At 30.0% G+C, this 19,959-nt stretch overlaps 1 protein-coding gene across 2 annotated transcripts; it reads right to left on the reverse strand.

The window, feature by feature from the left end:
* Positions 1-2,149: 2,149 nt before the first annotated feature.
* Positions 2,150-3,192, reverse strand: LOC119605929. Of its 2 annotated transcripts, XM_037959282.1 has the most exons (4): positions 2,978-3,192; positions 2,677-2,912; positions 2,434-2,593; positions 2,150-2,380 (listed from the first exon to the last, which is right to left on the reverse strand). In XM_037959282.1, exons 2-4 carry the CDS (start codon positions 2,896-2,898, stop codon positions 2,226-2,228), a joined length of 537 nt encoding a protein of 178 aa, XP_037815210.1. In that variant the 5' UTR covers positions 2,899-2,912; positions 2,978-3,192; the 3' UTR covers positions 2,150-2,225. The 2 variants fall into 2 exon arrangements, with proteins under 2 accessions (XP_037815210.1, XP_037815209.1); XM_037959281.1 differs by having other exon boundaries at positions 2,677-3,192.
* Between the last annotated feature and the right edge of the window lie 16,767 nt (positions 3,193-19,959).

Raw genomic sequence — 19,959 nt, forward strand, 5'->3', positions numbered from 1 at the left:
TTACAAAATACTAATAACAAAAGTATAAAAATTATTATACATATTTCAATTTAAAAATATTTATAAATTACTTATGGTGATTGAGGAGATCATAACATACCAGAATATAGACCATAGACCAGACCATAGATCAGACCATACACCATGCACCAGACCATACAACAGATCATAGACCAGACCATAGACCAGATCATAGTCCAGAGCATAGACCAGAGCATAGACCAGACCATAGACAGACCATAGACCAGACCATAGACCAGACCATAGACCAGACCATAGACCAGACCATAGACCAGACCATAGACCAGACCATAGACCAGACCATAGACCAGACCATAGACCAGACCATAGACCAGACCATAGACCAGACCATAGACCAGACCATAGACCAGACCATAGACCAGACCATAGACCAGAATATAGACCACGGCATAGATCAGATCTCTAGGCCATACCATAGACCAGACCATTTCTTTAATAGCTTTTGTTTAACTTGCTGACATATAACAAATTTCCGCTTTTGTGTTGAATATTTCCTAACAAAATTTCAAATTAATAATAATCATACGTACCCTGGCACCAAATTCCAAAAAACTTGAAAAACAGAATAATTAAACAAAAAATTTGCCAAAAATGTTAAAGTTCAATATAAAACTCAATTAAAGCTAAAATTTATACAGAAACTATTATACAAAATGCTTCCAAGAAAACAAAATATTTCAAAATAAAATTCTTTGAACTTTAAATTTTTCTCTTATTTAACAACAACAACCTATTATTTAAATAACATGTCAATAATAAAGTAAAAAAATATAAATGATAAATTCTTTCCTGACATGTTGTCACCAGCATATTTAAGATCTTTATCAAAATTATTAAATATTTTTATAACTTTTTAATAAAGCATTTCAGCTCCTTAAAATGAGTTTGTTTTCCTAAATCAATCTTTTTGATCTTTTTCTTCAGTTTGTTATTTTATTCGGTTATTTTTGCCCTGTGGCCATTTGATTGAAATTCTGAGATTAAAACAAATTATTTTCCTTCCTTTAGCCAAAACAGAGAGCATGAAATATTTATCGTGTTTACGTACTAGAACATCTTAATTTGCAAAAACAGCAACAAAAAATTATTGCTCCAAACTGATGTTAATCATGCCACCAGCACTACAGACCATAAATTTATGACCTTTTAGGGTAGAAATTTGTTAAGGTTTTCAATAACAAATATTTCTGGAAACTTAAATTAAAAAAAAAAAAACAGTTTTTAGTTTTCTTCATTCAAACTTTCATATATTATGTGGCTGGCTGTAGAGGGGTTTTGGAATTGATAATAGGTTGCCACCAACCAGCAAACCAAAAATTTGCTTCAACTCAGCAAAAAGTATAGAAAGTTTGTTTTTGATAACAGCAGAAGAGGGGGATGCAGAATAATCCAAAAACCCCAGACGCTTACGTTTTGGCAACATTTTAAATTGAACAAAAGGCTTACAAAATGTTTGACTATGACGACAACGACAATAAAATTTATTTTTTCATTCTTTATTGTTGTTTCTGTTGCCACTTGAGCTGGTTTGACTTGTATCCCAGCTAGCATTTTCTTTCAAAAAAGGGTCTTCCGCGATTGGAGGTGGCGATTAAATTAATCTTCCACGATATCGTATTCCAATTACGAAAGTTCAACGCAACGGGAGTAACTGTGTCACAGCCGCGACTCTTCTCTATGAATCGTCTACGATGTGTTAAAAAGAGTCTTGACACAATCGTCTTAATGAATCTTCTACGATGCGATAAACAGAATCTTTACACAATCGTCTTAATGAATCTTCTACGATGCGATAAACAGAATCTTTACAAAATCGTCTTAATGAATCTTCTACGATGCGATAAAAAGAATTATAGAAGAGTCTTGGAACGATCGTAAAGAAGATTTTAATTGATCCTAAAATGCCTAAAAATATGCTAAAAATAAAAAGTATTGATATTCGTTTTATACTGTTTATTGCATTGGCATTTTTTGTCAACTTTAAATAAAAAAAAAATTAAATATAAATTTGAATTCAATTATGAAAATAAATACATACATATGAATAATAGAAATAATTATGCAATAGAAAAATTATTAAAAATAAAGTTATTTTTATAAATTTGAATTCAATTATGAAAATAAATACATACATATGAATAATGGAAATAATTATGCAATAGAAAAATTATTAAAAAATAAAGTTATTTTTCAGCCAAATCGTCAATTTTCTTGGCTTCATCAATCTTTTTGGTTCGGTCACTCTTTCTGAGACGGTCACCAGCATGAACAAAATGTTGTTGTAATACCTTATTTATACCTGCATCATCAGCTTTCGGAAATTTTGAATGGCAGACACCTTTAAAAGAAAATAATTAGAATTCAGTAAAATCATGTTGTAAAAATACTTACTTGTTATAATTTTCGTTATATTGAATTCCTGAATACTGGGCTTACTGTTCGTTCCACGCCAACTCAATTTTGCAGCCACATCATCGCTCAGCATTTTTTTAATTGCATTCCTGACAAACGAGTTGGAGCTGTCGCCACCCACTTTACCAATAACGTATTTCTGTAAAAATTTTGATATGAATATATGTATATAGTATGTTTATATTAAAAAATATGTATATAGACGGATAATTATATACATACCAATTGAGCTACAATATCCACGTTCTCTTCTATTTGTTTATGTAATTCTTCCAACTGTTTTACAGTTTTTATGGGTAAAGGTGGCACTAAATTGGTTTTAATTTCCACAGAATAAATTAATTTTAACTGACGCACTTCATTTCTTACGGTTATCACTTCCTCTGTTAGTCTGCCGATTTGCTGTTTTAGCGTGCGCACTTCTCCTAAAATCTCCGTCAACATATTTTGTTTACTATCTGAAAGAATTAATGTAATATAAAGTATAATGAATGAAATTATGACATTTATAATGTTCTTATACCTGTCTGATTATCTGGCGGTTTGTTTTGTATTTGTTGCAATTCACTTCTTCTATATATTCAACTGGAAAATTATCGCAAACGGATGATGTTTCAGTGAAATCCGATTCAACCAATTTTTCGAAAGAACTGACTTTCATTGGGACATCATCGCAATCAGATGTTTCCCTGCCTTTAACTTGTTTTTTGGATGATCCCACTTCATTATAAGCAGACTCCATCATATTTTTTGCTTCTCGTTTGCTTTTTAATCTTATTGCTTTATTTGATAGCATTATAAATTATTTATATTATAAATTTAATTTTTGATTTCTAATAAAACACTTTTTAGTTAATACACTTAGTATTTATAAGAAACTTTATTAAAAATTAAATTTTTAATTTAATAAACTTCAAAAACCACTTTTTATTCTTACTTGTCTCGACACTGATTATAAACTGAGTTGAAAAGAAGACAAAATAATTTGTTTTTGCTACACGTTTATACGTATAACGGTAAAATTCGCCCAACTATCTCCAGAATCCGTAATCGGCGATTGTTGCGTAATATAAATAAACCGGTTTGACAATAATATATGCATCATTTGGAAGAGTAAAATATGATCGTTGACTAACAACAATCCTCCGATGATCGCTACAATACATAAGCGACGATTAAACTCGTTCAACAATCGCCAAAATTACTCGCAAAAGCATCTTTTGGTTCATTAAAATATATATTTTTTTAAATAATCGTCAGGACGATTATAAAACGAGTCACAAAATGAAACAATCGTCTGGAAGATTGAAAAAAGATTCACAAAATGAGGACAATCGTGTGGACGATTAAAAAAATAGTCGCAAAATCATCGCGCTCGCCAATGAATCATGTAAATGCTAGCTGGGATGAAGAGAAAGAAAACAAAAATCAATGTAAGCGTATGTGTAAATGAGTTTTCTTAAAATGTAAGTTTGTATATTTCTGACAATGACGGCGCGTCAGCCAAAATTTAGTGTTGACACGCAAAGCACTTTAAAAATAAATATATAGCAACAATCGTTTAAACAACAAAAATTTAAATAATAAAATGTAAATATTTTGTAAACTGCCATCATCAACTAAACGGAACATCACACATAACAGTTTTCTGCACATACAAACATACAGACTTCATATGTGTTTAAAAAGCAAACGGTTTACTTTTTGTAGGGGGAGTTTTGTAGAGAAAATACACGAAATTAGAAATGTAAGGCAGAGTTTATAGTCTAGTCTATAGTCTAGTATATAGTCTAGTATATAGTCTAGTATATAGTCTAGTCTATAGTCTAGTCTATAGTCTAGTCTATAGTCTAGTCTATAGTCTAGTCTATAGTCTAGTCTATAGTCTAATCTATAGTCTAGTCTATAGTCTAGTCTATAGTCTAGTCTATAGTCTAATCTATAGTCTAGTCTATAGTCTAGTCTATAGTCTACTCTATAGTCTAGTCTATAGTCTAGTCTATAGTCTAGTCTATAGTCTAGTCTATAGTCTAGTCTATAGTCTAGTCTATAGTCTAGTCTATAGTCTAGTCTATAGTCTAGTCTATAGTCTAGTCTATAGTCTAGTCTATAGTCTAGTCTATAGTCTAGTCTATAGTCTAGTCTATAGTCTAGTCTATAGTCTAGTCTATAGTCTAGTCTATAGTCTAGTCTATAGTCTAGTCTATAGTCTAGTCTATAGTCTAGTCTATAGTCTAGTCTATAGTCTAGTCTATAGTCTAGTCTATAGTCTAGTCTATAGTCTAGTCTATAGTCTAGTCTATAGTCTAGTCTATAGTCTAGTCTATAGTCTAGTCTATAGTCTAGTCTATAGTCTAGTCTATAGTCTAGTCTATAGTCTAGTCTATAGTCTAGTCTATAGTCTAGTCTATAGTCTAGTCTATAGTCTAGTCTATAGTCTAGTCTATAGTCTAGTCTATAGTCTAGTCTATAGTCTAGTCTATAGTCTAGTCTATAGTCTAGTCTATAGTCTAGTCTATAGTCTAGTCTATAGTCTAGTCTATAGTCTAGTCTATAGTCTAGTCTATAGTCTAGTCTATAGTCTAGTCTATAGTCTATAGTAGCTAGTCTATAGTCTAGTCTATAGTCTAGTCTATAGTCTAGTCTATAGTCTAGTCTATAGTCTAGTCTAGTCTAGTCTATAGTCTAGTCTATAGTCTAGTCTATAGTCTAGTCTATAGTCTAGTCTATAGTCTAGTCTATAGTAGTCTATAGTCTAGTCTATAGTCTAGTCTATAGTCTAGTCTATAGTCTAGTCTATAGTCTAGTCTATAGTCTAGTCTATAGTCTAGTCTATAGTCTAGTCTATAGTCTAGTCTATAGTCTAGTCTATAGTCTAGTCTATAGTCTAGTCTATAGTCTAGTCTATAGTCTAGTCTATAGTCTAGTCTATAGTCTAGTCTATAGTCTAGTCTAGTCAGTCTAGTCTATAGTCTAGTCTAGTCTATAGTCTAGTCTATAGTCTAGTCTATAGTCTAGTCTATAGTCTAGTCTATAGTCTAGTCTATAGTCTAGTCTATAGTCTAGTCTATAGTCTAGTCTATAGTCTAGTCTATAGAGTCTATAGTCTAGTCTATAGTCTAGTCTATAGTCTAGTCTATAGTCTAGTCTATAGTCTAGTCTATAGTCTAGTCTATAGTCTAGTCTATAGTCTAGTCTATAGTCTAGTCTATAGTCTAGTCTATAGTCTAGTCTATAGTCTAGTCTATAGTCTAGTCTATAGTCTAGTCTATAGTCTAGTCTATAGTCTAGTCTATAGTCTAGTCTATAGTCTAGTCTATAGTCTAGTCTATAGTCTAGTCTATAGTCTAGTCTATAGTCTAGTCTATAGTCTAGTCTATAGTCTAGTCTATAGTCTAGTCTATAGTCTAGTCTATAGTCTAGTCTATAGTCTAGTCTATAGTCTAGTCTATAGTCTAGTCTATAGTCTAGTCTATAGTCTAGTCTATAGTCTAGTCTATAGTTAGTCTATAGTCTAGTCTATAGTCTAGTCTATAGTCTAGTCTATAGTCTAGTCTATAGTCTAGTCTATAGTCTAGTCTATAGTCTAGTCTATAGTCTAGTCTATAGTCTAGTCTATAGTCTAGTCTATAGTCTAGTCTATAGTCTAGTCTATAGTCTAGTCTATAGTCTAGTCTATAGTCTAGTCTATAGTCTAGTCTATAGTCTAGTCTATAGTCTAGTCTATAGTCTAGTCTATAGTCTAGTCTATAGTCTAGTCTATAGTCTAGTCTGTAGTCTAGTCTATAGTCTAGTCTATAGTCTAGTCTATAGTCTAGTCTATAGTCTAGTCTATAGTCTAGTCTATAGTCTAGTCTATAGTCTAGTCTATAGTCTAGTCTATAGTCTAGTCTATAGTCTAGTCTATAGTCTAGTCTATAGTCTAGTCTATAGTCTAGTCTATAGTCTAGTCTATAGTCTAGTCTATAGTCTAGTCTATAGTCTACTCTATAGTCTAGTCTATAGTCTAGTCTATAGTCTACTCTATAGTCTACTCTATAGTCTAGTCTATAGTCTAGTCTATAGTCTAGTCTATAGTCTAGTCTATAGTCTAGTCTAAAGTCTAGTCTATAGTCTAGTCTATAATCTAGTCTATAGTCTAGTCTAGAGTCTAGTCTAAGTCTATTCTATAGTCTAGTCTATAGTCTAGTCTATAGTCTAGTCTATAGTCTAGTCTATAGTCTAGTCTATAGTCTAGTCTATAGTCTAGTCTATAGTCTAGTCTATAGTCTAGTCTATAGTCTAGTCTATAGTCTAGTATATAGTCTAGTCTATAGTCTTAGTCTATAGTCTAGTCTATAGTCTAGTCTATAGTCTAGTCTAGTCTATAGTCTAGTCTATAGTCTAGTCTATAGTCTAGTCTCTAGTCTAGTCTATAGTCTAGTCTATAGTCTAGTCTAGTCTATAGTTAGTCTATATTCTAGTATATAGGTCTAGTCTATAGTCTAGTCTATAGTCTAGTCTATAGTCTAGTCATATGTCTAGTCTATAGTCTAGTCCTATAGTCTAGTCTATAGTCTAGTCTATAGTCTAGTCTATAGTCTAGTCTATAGTCTAGTCTTTAGTCTAGTCTATAGTCTAGTCTATAGTCTAGTCTATAGTCTAGTCTATAGTCTAGTCTATAGTCTAGTCTATAGTCTAGTCTATAGTCTAGTCTATAGTCTAGTCTATAGTCTAGTCTATAGTCTTGTCTATAGTCTAGTCTATAGTCTAGTCTATAGTCTAGTCTATAGTCTAGTCTATAGTCTAGTCTATAGTCTAGTCTATAGTCTATAGTCTAGTCTATAGTCTATAGTCTAGTCTATAGTCTAGTCTATAGTCTATAGTCTAGTCTATAGTCTAGTCTATAGTCTAGTCTATAGTCTAGTCTATAGTCTAGTCTATAGTCTAGTCTATAGTCTGGTCTGTAGTACAGTTAATCGTCTAGTCTATAGTATAGTCTATGTTTTTTTATATAGTCCAATCTGTAGTCCAATTTTTCCAACGATATATCATTGCTGTTGGGATTAATCGTTTCATTAGACTAATAAGAACTAATAAGGCGTAGAATTGCCTATAAACCATAACCTAAAATTCTATGGTTGTTTATAAATAATTGCCAATTTCCTATTATAAAATCCCACCACATATGTTTAAATATAATTTTTCATTTTCTTGGCAAAAATAAATAATGAAAATCAAAGTAACCGCACTACATATCATTTCACCCCCTACACTACCTTAGCCTATGGATTGTTGGGAAAGAAAAATCTATATAAATATTTTCTTAAATATGAGTTCGTTTAAGAGTGTGAATTTATTATACTTATTTTTATGGTCTTTAGTTCTATAAAATGACAATATACGAGAAAGAGGAACTTTTTAAACAACCTAAAAAAAAATCTGGGTACTTTGACAAGTTCATTTGCCAGCATGTTTCCCTTAAGATTCAAAAATCACTACAGATTTTTGAATTCTTTCCTTTTTTTCCACATTTTAACTGACAAATTGTTATGAAGCTTATGAACATACTTTAAGAAAAAGTAGATGAACACACACACACATATTCATTTAAAATTAAATGAGAGTGTAAGTGTGCGTAATCGTAAGATACATAACCGGAGAGAGGAGGTGTTGACAGATTGTTACGGAATATGAGTCGATGGGTGTATAGGATGAGTGTTATTTTGACAGTGATTTTACATATTGTTTGTAATCATCTTTATAAATATGTATATTTATTTGACACATATACTTACACATTAAAAAAAAAAAAAACGTTTCTTTCCAGTAAATAATATAAAAAATAAATTTCTTGTAAAAAATAACATGAACAAGTATATTTTCTTTTTAGGCGAAAAATATATTATTTCACACTTCATCCAAGACTACAACAAAATCTTCAACGGTTTTTTTTCTTCACCCACCTCTTTTTCCACACTTTTTACATTCTCTCTATTATTTAGGGGATTAAGTTATAAAAACAAACTTGATGAAGTGTAAAGTAAGCACAAGTTACGCAAAATAAAGTATTTTTAAATTTATTTAAAGCACTAAATCTAAATATTTTCTCTTTTTTTCTGCACAATATTTATAAATAAGAAATATTGATATTAAATATTCATATATCACATTCAATTGCTTAAATTCTTAGCTTCTAGAAGATGTTTAAATATCTAAAATGACTAATGCAGTTGCCGAGTTATTAAGGCTTTTATAAAGAAAGTTAGGGATTAATAATAATCATACGTCATGGTGTGCCAAAAGTTTAAATATTTAAATACTTTGTATCTTATATATGTACATACATATATAGAGGAAATTGTTTGAAAGAGATAAGAGGTTTGGTTTTTGGGGATTTGTAAGCTTAATGTCTACAAAAATTTGAAGTGGCTTACATAAATTGCAATAAAATTTGAGAGATTTTAGGATTGAGTTTTATTCTAATTTTAATCATTTGTCCAAATTTAAACAAAATTATCTTATAAAATTCTATCTTAAAGCATGGCTACAGACTAGACCATAGACATGACTATAGACTAGACTATAGACTAGACTATAGATTATAGACTAGACTATAGACTAGACTATAGACTAGACTATAGACTAGACTATAGACTAGACTATAGACTAGACTATAGACTAGACTATAGACTAGACTATAGACTAGACTATAGACTAGACTATAGACTAGACTATAGACTAGACTATAGACTAGACTATAGACTAGACTATAGACTAGACTATAGACTAGACTATAGACTAGACTATAGACTAGACTATAGACTAGACTATAGACTAGACTAGACTAGACTATAGACTAGACTATAGACTAGACTATAGACTAGACTATAGACTAGACTATAGACTAGACTATAGACTAGACTAGACTAGACTATAGACTAGACTATAGACTAGACTATAGACTAGACTATAGACTAGACTATAGACTAGACTATAGACTAGACTATAGACTAGACTATAGACTAGACTATAGACTAGACTATAGACTAGACTATAGACTAGACTATAGACTAGACTATAGACTAGACTATAGAATAGACTATAGACTAGACTATAGACTAGACTATAAACTAGACTATAGACTAGACTATAGACTAGACTATAGACTAGACTATAGACTAGACTATAGACTAGACTATAGACTAGACTATAGACTAGACTATAGACTAGACTATAGACTAGACTATAGACTAGACTATAGACTAGACTATAGACTAGACTATAGACTAGACTATAGACTAGACTATAATAGACTATAGACTAGACTATAGACTAGACTATAGACTAGACTATAGACTAGACTATAGACTAGACTATAGACTAGACTATAGACTAGACTATAGACTAGACTATAGACTAGACTATAGACTAGACTATAGACTAGACTATAGACTAGACTATAGACTAGACTATAGACTAGACTATAGACTAGACTATAGACTAGACTATAGACTAGACTATAGACTAGACTATAGACTAGACTATAGACTAGACATAGACTACACCATTTCAAGTTTAAATTGAGAAAATACAAACTCATATTGAGAATTTCAATTTAAAATTTAGAAAATTCAAATTAAAGTTCAGAAATTAAATTAATATTGAGAAAACCCCATTTGAAATTGAGAAATCCAAACTAATATTGAGAAATAATAAAATTAAATTAAGAAATGCAAATTCATATCGAAAAAACAAATTGAAATTCAGAATCCCAACATTATATTAAGAAATTACAATTGAAATTGAGAAACTAATAAATGAAAATGAGAAATTTAAAATTTGTATGAAAATATTTTTCTTATAAAATGTTTAAATAGGATATGGATTTAAAATAATATAAATTTCAATACAAAATTAGGTTTTCTTAATATCATTTTGTATTTTGTCAATTTCAATTCGTATTATCTCAATATTAATTTCGACTTCTCAATATCAATTGGTTTTTTCTCAATATTAAGTTGAAAATTCAAATTCAATTTGTTTTTTCTTCATATCAATTTTGATTCCTAAATTTAATTTGGTATGTCTCAATATTAAATTGGATTTCTAAAATTCATTTTGGTGTTTCACAATATAACTTTGGATTTTCTCAAATTAAACTTGAAATGGTGTAGACTATAGACTAGACTATAGACTAGACTATAGACTAGACTATAGACTAGACTATAGACTAGACTATAGACTAGACTATAGACTAGACTATAGACGACTATAGACTAGACTATAGACTAGACTATGACTAGACTATAGACTAGACTATAGACTAGACTATAGACTAGACTATAGACTAGACTATAGACTAGACTATAGACTAGACTATAGACTAGACTATAGACTACTATAGACTAGACTATAGACTAGACTATAGACTAGACTATAGACTAGACTATAGACTAGACTATAGACTAGACTATAGACTAGACTATAGACTAGACTATAGACTAGACTATAGACTAGACTATAGACTAGACTATAGACTAGACTATAGACTAGACTATAGACTAGACTATAGACTAGACTATAGACTAGACTATAGACTAGACTATAGACTAGACTATAGACTAGACTATAGACTAGACTATAGACTAGACTATAGACTAGACTATAGACTAGACTATAGACTAGACTATAGACTAGACTATAGACTAGACTATAGACTAGACTATAGACTAGACTATAGACTAGACTATAGACTAGACTATAGACTAGAATAGACTAGACTAGACTAGACTATAGACTAGACTATAGACTAGACTATAGACTAGACTATAGACTAGACTTAGACTAGACTAGACTAGACTATAGACTAGACTTAGACTAGACTATAGACTAGACTATAGACTAGACTATAGACTAGACTATAGACTAGACTATAGACTGGACTAGACTATAGACTAGACTAGACTAGACTAGACTAGACTATAGACTAGACTATAGACTAGACTATAGACTAGACTATAGACTAGACTATAGACTAGACTATAGACTAGACTATAGACTAGACTATAGACTAGACTATAGACTAGACTTAGACTAGACTATAGACTAGACTATAGACTAGACTATAGACTAGACTATAGACTAGACTATAGACTAGACTATAGACTAGACTATAGACTAGACTATAGACTAGACTATAGACTAGACTATAGACTAGACTATAGACTAGACTATACTATAGACTAGACTATAGACTGGACTATAGACTAGACCATAGATAGACTATTACTAGACTATAGACTAGACTATAGACTAGACTATAGACTAGACTATAGACTAGACTATAGCTAGACTATAGACTAGACTATAGACTAGACTATAGCTAGACTATAGACTAGACTATAGACTAGACTATAGACTAGACTATAGACTAGACTATAGACTAGACTATAGACTAGACTATAGACTAGACTATAGACTAGACTATAGACTAGACTATAGACTAGACTATAGACTAGACTATAGACTAGACTATAGACTAGACTATAGACTAGACTATAGACTAGACTATAGACTAGACTATAGACTAGACTATAGACTAGACTATAGACTAGACTATAGACTAGACTATAGACTACTATAGACTAGACTATAGACTAGACTATAGACTAGACTATAGACTAGACTATAGACTTGACTATAGACTAGTCTATAGTCTAATCTTTAGTCTGTTCTTTAATATTGAATAATTTTAGATATTTTTGTGATAATGAAAATTTAGTATACAATAAAAAACCTTGTTAATAGCAAATTTATTTTTTGCAATAATTTTCAGGCTTTACTCTGCTAAACATAATTTAACTAGTTTATTTATATGTTATACAATTTAATCTAAATAGTGTGTATATGTTAAACAATTTCAGCATAATTTCACTATAAATATTCAGAAACAAAATTTCTTAAACGAAATTTTCTTTTATTTATTCAATTTAAGATAAAATTGCTATTTTTGTTTCGTTACTCAATATTTAAAGAAAAAGTATCTATTACATTAAGACAATAAAAATAAAGTTTATTTATTTCCATTATAAGTATTCCTTATCATATTGATCTTTAACTGTGTCTGAAAGATTCTCATCCTGATTTAAGTTAAAGGCAGAAAAGGGCAAATAAAGTTTTTTTGTTTGTTTCGAGTTGTTTTTTGTCTATAGAACTTTGATGTTTTATTACTTTTATTTCTGGCAATCAATTGTCTACTTTCAGTAGAGTTTTTTTTGACAAACATTTCTTTTTTTTTGCAGTTTTGGTATTTATATAATATTTGTTAGATATTCTAGTTTTGTATTTTATCTTTTATTTATTTTTTTTTTTTGTTCCTGTTAGGAAAGGAGTTGTAGCCAGATTTTTGGCTAAAATGCAAAACTTTTAGGATGTTTTCTTTCTGTTGAGTGTTTTTTGTATTTCCTTTAGTTTTTTTTTGGTGATTCATGGTGTTCTGTCTTGTATTGTTCTATATAGTGTTCTGTTTTATTTGTGGTTTTTCTTTTACTTCTTTTTACATTTTTTTTGTTTAATGTTATGGAAATCAAGTGGAATGACCTGAATTTTATTTATTTTACATATAGTTATATCTTATTGAGTTTTTGTGATTTCTTGCACATTGAGTTTTTTTTAGCTTTAGAATTCGGTTTTTATTGTTTTTAAGAAGATATTTTAAATTGTGTTTGTCAAGTATGATTTTAAATTGAGAGAGGAAAATAATTTAAACTCAAAATCAATATAAAATTTTAAATTAAAATAAAAGTCAATTTAAGACTAACTACCTTATAGATTAGACATTAGAATAGTTTATATACTAGGCTGTAAAATAGACTATAGACTAGACTATAGACTAGACTATAGACTAGACTATAGACTAGACTATAGACTAGACTATAGACTAGACTATAGACTAGACTATAGACTAACTATAGACTAGACTATAGACTAGACTATAGACTAGACTATAGACTAGACTATAGACTAGACTATAGACTAGACTATAGACTAGACTATAGACTAGACTATACTAGACGATAGACTATACTATAGACTAGACTATAGACTAGACTATAGACTAGACTATAGACTAGACTATAGACTAGACATAGACTAGACTATAGACTAGACTATAGACTAGACTATAGACTAGACTATAGACTAACTATAGACTAGACTATAGACTAGACTATAGACTAGACTATAGACTAGACTATAGACTAGACTATAGACTAGACTATAGACTAGACTATAGACTAGACTATAGACTAGACTATAGACTAGACTATAGACTAGACTATAGACTAGACTATAGACTAGACTATAGACTAGACTATAGACTAGACTATAGACTAGACTATAGACTAGACTATAGACTAGACTATAGACTAGACTATAGACTAGACTATAGACTAGACTATAGACTAGACTATAGACTAGACTATAGACTAGACTATAGACTAGACTATAGACTAGACTATGACTAGACTATAGACTAGACTATAGACTAGACTATAGACTAGACTATAGACTAGACTATAGACTAGACTATAGACTAGACTATAGACTAGACTATAGACTAGACTATAGACTAGACTATAGACTAGACTATAGACTAGACTATAGACTAGACTATAGACTAGACTATAGACTAGACTATAGACTAGACTATAGACTAGACTATAGACTAGACTATAGACTAGACTATAGACTAGACTATAGACTAGACTATAGACTAGACTATAGACTAGACTATACTAGACTATAGACTAGACTATAGACTAGACTATAGACTAGACTATAGACTAGACTATAGACTAGACTATAGACTAGACTATAGACTAGACTATAGACTAGACTATGACTAGATATAGACTAGACTATAGACTAGACTATAGACTAGACTATAGACTAGACTATACTAGACTATAGACTAGACTATAGACTAGACTATAGACTAGACTATAGACTAGACTATAGACTAGACTATAGACTAGACTATAGACTAGACTATAGACTAGACTATAGACTAGACTATAGACTAGACTATAGACTAGACTATAGACTAGACTATAGACTAGACTATAGACTAGACTATAGACTAGACTATAGACTAGACTATAGACTAGACTATAGACTAGACTATAGACTAGACTATAGACTAGACTATAGACTAGACTATAGACTAGACTATAGACTAGACTATAGACTAGACTATAGACTATAGACTATGACTAGACTAGACTATAGACTAGACTATAGACTAGACTATAGACTAGACTATAGACTAGACTATAGACTAGACTATAGACTAGACTATAGACTAGACTATAGACTAGACTATAGACTAGACTATAGACTAGACTATAGACTAGACTATAGACTAGACTATAGACTAGACTATAGACTAGACTATAGACTAGACTATAGACTAGACTATAGACTAGACTATAGACTAGACTATAGACTACACTATAGACTAGACTATAGACTAGACTATAGACTAGACTATAGACTAGACTATAGACTAGACTATAGACTAGACTATAGACTATACTATAGACTAACTATAGACTACTATAGACTAGACTATAGACTAGATTATAGACTAGACTATAGACTAGACTATAGACTAGACTATAGACTAGACTATAGACTAGACTATAGACTAGACTATAGACTAGACTATAGACTAGACTATAGACTAGACTATAGACTAGACTATAGACTAGACTATAGACTAGACTATAGACTAGACTATAGACTAGACTATAGACTAGACTATAGACTAGACTATAGACTAGACTATAGACTAGACTATAGACTAGACTATAGACTAGACTATAGACTAGACTATAGACTGACTATAGACTAGACTATAGACTAGACTATAGACTAGACTATAGACTAGACTATAGACTAGACTATAGACTAGACTATAGACTAGACTATAGACTAGACTATAGACTAGACTATAGACTAGACTATAGACGACTATAGACTAGACTATAGACTAGACTATAGACTAGACTATAGACTAGACTATATACTAGACTATAGACTAGACTATAGACTAGACTATAGACTAGAGACTAGAATAGAGACTATAGACTAGACATAGACTAGACTATAGACTAGACTATGATAGACTAAGACTAGACTATAGACTAGACTATAGACTAGACTATAGACTAGACTATAGAACTATAGACTAGATATAGACTAGACTATAGATAGATATAGACAGACTAGATAGACTAAGACTAGACTATAGACTAGACTATGACTAGACTATACTAGACGACTAGACTATAGATAGACTATAGACTAGACTATAGACTAGACTATAGACGACTCGACTATAGACTAGATATAGATAGACATAACTACTAAGACTGACTATAGACTATGCTAGATAGACAGACTATAGAACTATAGCCCAGACTAGACAATAGACTAGATCTTAAAAGAACTACTAAAAAATAGAAATAGATAACATATCAATATCAATCATACGTGATGCCGGTCCTGTTCATACAAATTATTAAATCCTCTTTATAGAACAAAATACCAAATTATTGTTTTATAAAGATATTATGGAAAAAAAAATCATAGTCTAATTAAATAATCATTTTGCTGGAAAAAGTTAACTATAGAGGAATTTATATGCTTGATTTCATCATGCAAAATTGATATGCCTATTAAAAAATTTAATTTTAATTTCATTGAAACAGGCAATTGTTATTAATTTAATATTATGTTTCATAAAGTGTTTTCAAATAAATAAATTATGACAAGCGCTCATGTGCAAAGAAAATGTTGTACTGGGAAAATAAAGAATAAAACAAAAAAATTATCAGCAAACCCAGCAAAGTTGAAAGCATTAATTACAACCAAATAATTGGCAAAAATTACTTTTCTAGTAAATTTTTATAATAAATACATCAATTTTATATTAATTATAATGAGAATAAAATTTCATTTAAACTGAAAACCTACAAAAACATTTAAATAATTTGAAAGCAAAAATTAATTTCCATACTTTAATTCAAATTACTTAAAAAGGAGTTTTAAATTTCAATAATGTTATTTACAGTTTAAACTATTGAAATTATTTCCTAATTAAATTATCACTAAAATGTAATAATTTTTAATTAGTTTTTAAATATCAAATAAGGTTCAATCAAATTATTATTAATCATACGCAAAGTGGTCAATTATTTTCATTATTATTCATATGCATAAAATCACATTTTGTAGCTAAAAAAATCTTAATTTAGCTTTTATTTTAATTAAAAACATATTTTTTTCATTTCGCTCAATAAATTTATCACTAATTTTTAATAATGGACTTAACAAAAAAACCTTTCTAAATAACTGTTTTATAAAAATATAATATTATTTCAAATTGAAATATCATACTAAAATAAACATTATGTACTTTAAATTGATAAATAATAGTGAAGATATTTATTTATGTTACAAATTAGAAAATTAAATTGTTATAAATTTGGTTGTAAAACGGGGAAAATAATGTATATGTTTAAAATAACAAACATAAATATAAATATTAATTAGTCAAAAGAAAAAAAATTTAAAACTTTTAGCTGCAGGGCAAGAGTATATAATTAAAAATATATGTATTTTAATTTGTATGACGGGAATAAAAACAGATGCTGACTCTTAGTGCCTTAAATGGGGGTTTGGTGTCACAAAAATTTTCAATTTCACTCAAAGTTGGATTTATTAGATTTAGCTATTCGATCTAAAACAAGACTAGCCCTACTAACTAGACTGAGGATAGAATAGCCAAGATCCACTAGAACTAAAACTGAACAAGAACTGATCTAGAACTGAATAGAACTGAACTAGAACTGAACTAGAACTGAACTAAACTGAACTAGAACTGAACTAGAACTGAAACTAGAACTGAACAAGAACTGAACTAGAACTGAACTAGAACTGAACTAGAACTGAACTAGACTGAACGAGAACTGAACAGACTAACTAGAAACTGAACTAGAACTGAACTAGAACTAACTAGAACTGAACTAGAACGAACTAGAACTGAACTAGAACTGAACTAAGAACTGAACTAGAACTGAACTAGAACTGAACTAGAACTGAACTAGAACTGAACTAGAACTGAACTAGAACTGAACTAGAACTGAACTAGAAAGAACTGAACTAACTAAACTGAACTAGAACTGAACTAGGGGACGAACTAGAACTGAACTAGAACTGAACTAGAACGGAACTAGAACTGAACTAGAACTGAACTAGAACTGAACTAGAACTGAACTAGAACTGAACTAGAACTGAACTAGAACTGAACTAGAACTGAACTAGAACTGAACTAGAACTGACTAGAACTGAACTAGAACTGAACTAGAACTGAACTAGAACTGAACTATAGAAACTGAACTAGAACTGAACTAGAACTGAACTAGAACTGAACTAGAACTGAACTAGAACTGAACTAGAACTGAACTAGAACTGAACTAGAACTGAACTAGAACTGAACTAGAACTTGAACTAGAACTGAACTAGAACTAAACTAGAACCTGAACTAGAACTGAACTAGAACTGAACTAGAACTGAACTAGAACTGAACTAGAACTGACAGAACTAGAACTGAACTAGACTGAACTAGAACTGAACTAGAACTGAACTAGAACTGAACTAGAACTGAACTAGAACTGAACTAGAACTGAACTAGAACTGAACTAGAACTGAACTAGAACTGAACTAGAACTGAACTAGAACTGAACTAGAACTGAACTAGAACTGACCAGAACTGAACGAGAACTGTCCATTTTATTAGGAATTGAACTATAAAAATGTTTCATTAAAAGAATTCGATACACATTATTTCTTTCTGTGTGTTTGTTTAAGTTATTTATTTCCCCAAAATGCATATTTAAATACCTTAATTTTCTAAGCCCACAGGTCATGTTAAATATATTACCTTTGCTACGACCCCAATAAGGTAATTCTATCTCATGTCTAACACCAGTTATTCCAAAAACAACTTAAATACCTCCTAATTAATAACACTCATACGCCATGACGTTCGGATAAAATATTAATAAAGAATTTCTAACAAAAATGATAATCATTTTAATGATTTTATTTAATAATAATATTAAATTATCTACTTAAAACCAGCAGCAAGCTTTACAAAATTAAGTATGTTGATTTTTAAAATAAAAATTGCAATTTTAAATTGTCTAACAAAACATGTAAGTTGTTAGAAAATATTTAATATGGTGTCACGTTTAAACAATTGCTTATTATGACTCCTAAACCAAGGATATACCTCCAAGTGTGAGAGAGTGTCTTTTATAGGGAGTATTTGATATAAATGGCAATACAAATACGAATGAAAAAAAAAACTGTTGTGGTATAAAACCCTTTTTGTATATAATAAAAAGAACGACAGGACGACATATTTGTATTATGGCATGACTGACTATCCCTTTTGTAATTTCATATTCATATAAGTACTCATATGTTTTAACTTATTTTTTACATAAATGCATGTTTATATGTGTGTATGTGTTTGAGTCCTTGCTGGTGTGATTGTGTTGTGCAAAAGTCAGCATGTGTGTGTGTGTATGTGTTTAAGTATAATAAATGTTATTTAACTTAAGGATTATTATATACATTTATTCTATTTTTTATAGTTATTGTTATAGTTTAACATTTTGCTATGCTTATTTCTAAATAACATGTTGCTCCAAGTATGTTCCCATGTGTGTTAGAGAGAAGCCAATGTGAAGGGGTTTGGGAGATTAAAGGACGTACTTAGAAGTATGTGTGAGAGTTTATTTATACGTTGCAAAAGGTGTGATGGTATAAACATAAATATGACTTTAAACATGATTTATATACAAGTTGCATGATTTTTTCAAAAGTTAAAAAAAGCTACAGTGACTTGCTTTACTAAGGAAACTTTTAGTTTGAAAGTCTTCTCTTGACTTTTTTGACGTATTTCTTTGAAAGCCGAGTAGCAAAGTCCGAAGTTTTATGTTTTTCTCGATAATTTTTAAACTATAGTCAAAAGTTTTATTCTCCTTTTAAGAATCGTTTTGTTATTTGAATTATGTTTTTAAATTTAGTAATGTTTTCCAAAACATAAAAAATCTTATCACAAATAGATAAGAAATAGCATTAAATGACACTTTTATTTATGTATTTTTTTCCTCTTTCTCATTTTTACCCCAAAAACCATTGAAGCAGACTCTGGCAAAATAAACGGAAAAACAAACAAACTAGAAAACAAGAAAATATACAAAAAAGAGAATGATATCAAAAAATAAAACTTTGAAAAAAAGAAAACATTTCCGTTTAAAATCTTATGACAGGATTTTTGTAACTGACATTGACATTTAAGCGCATTTTGTAATAAACGACAATTGAACAAGCTATGACAAAAAAAAAAAACTGCTCTTCGTTAGTACACCCTCTGTTTTTATCCAACTT

The sequence above is a fragment of the Lucilia sericata genome, unplaced genomic scaffold, assembly GCF_015586225.1.
Source record: "Lucilia sericata isolate MDLA Ls3-8-SP2 unplaced genomic scaffold, ASM1558622v1 Contig000535F_arrow, whole genome shotgun sequence".
Lineage (NCBI taxonomy): Eukaryota > Metazoa > Arthropoda > Insecta > Diptera > Calliphoridae > Lucilia > Lucilia sericata.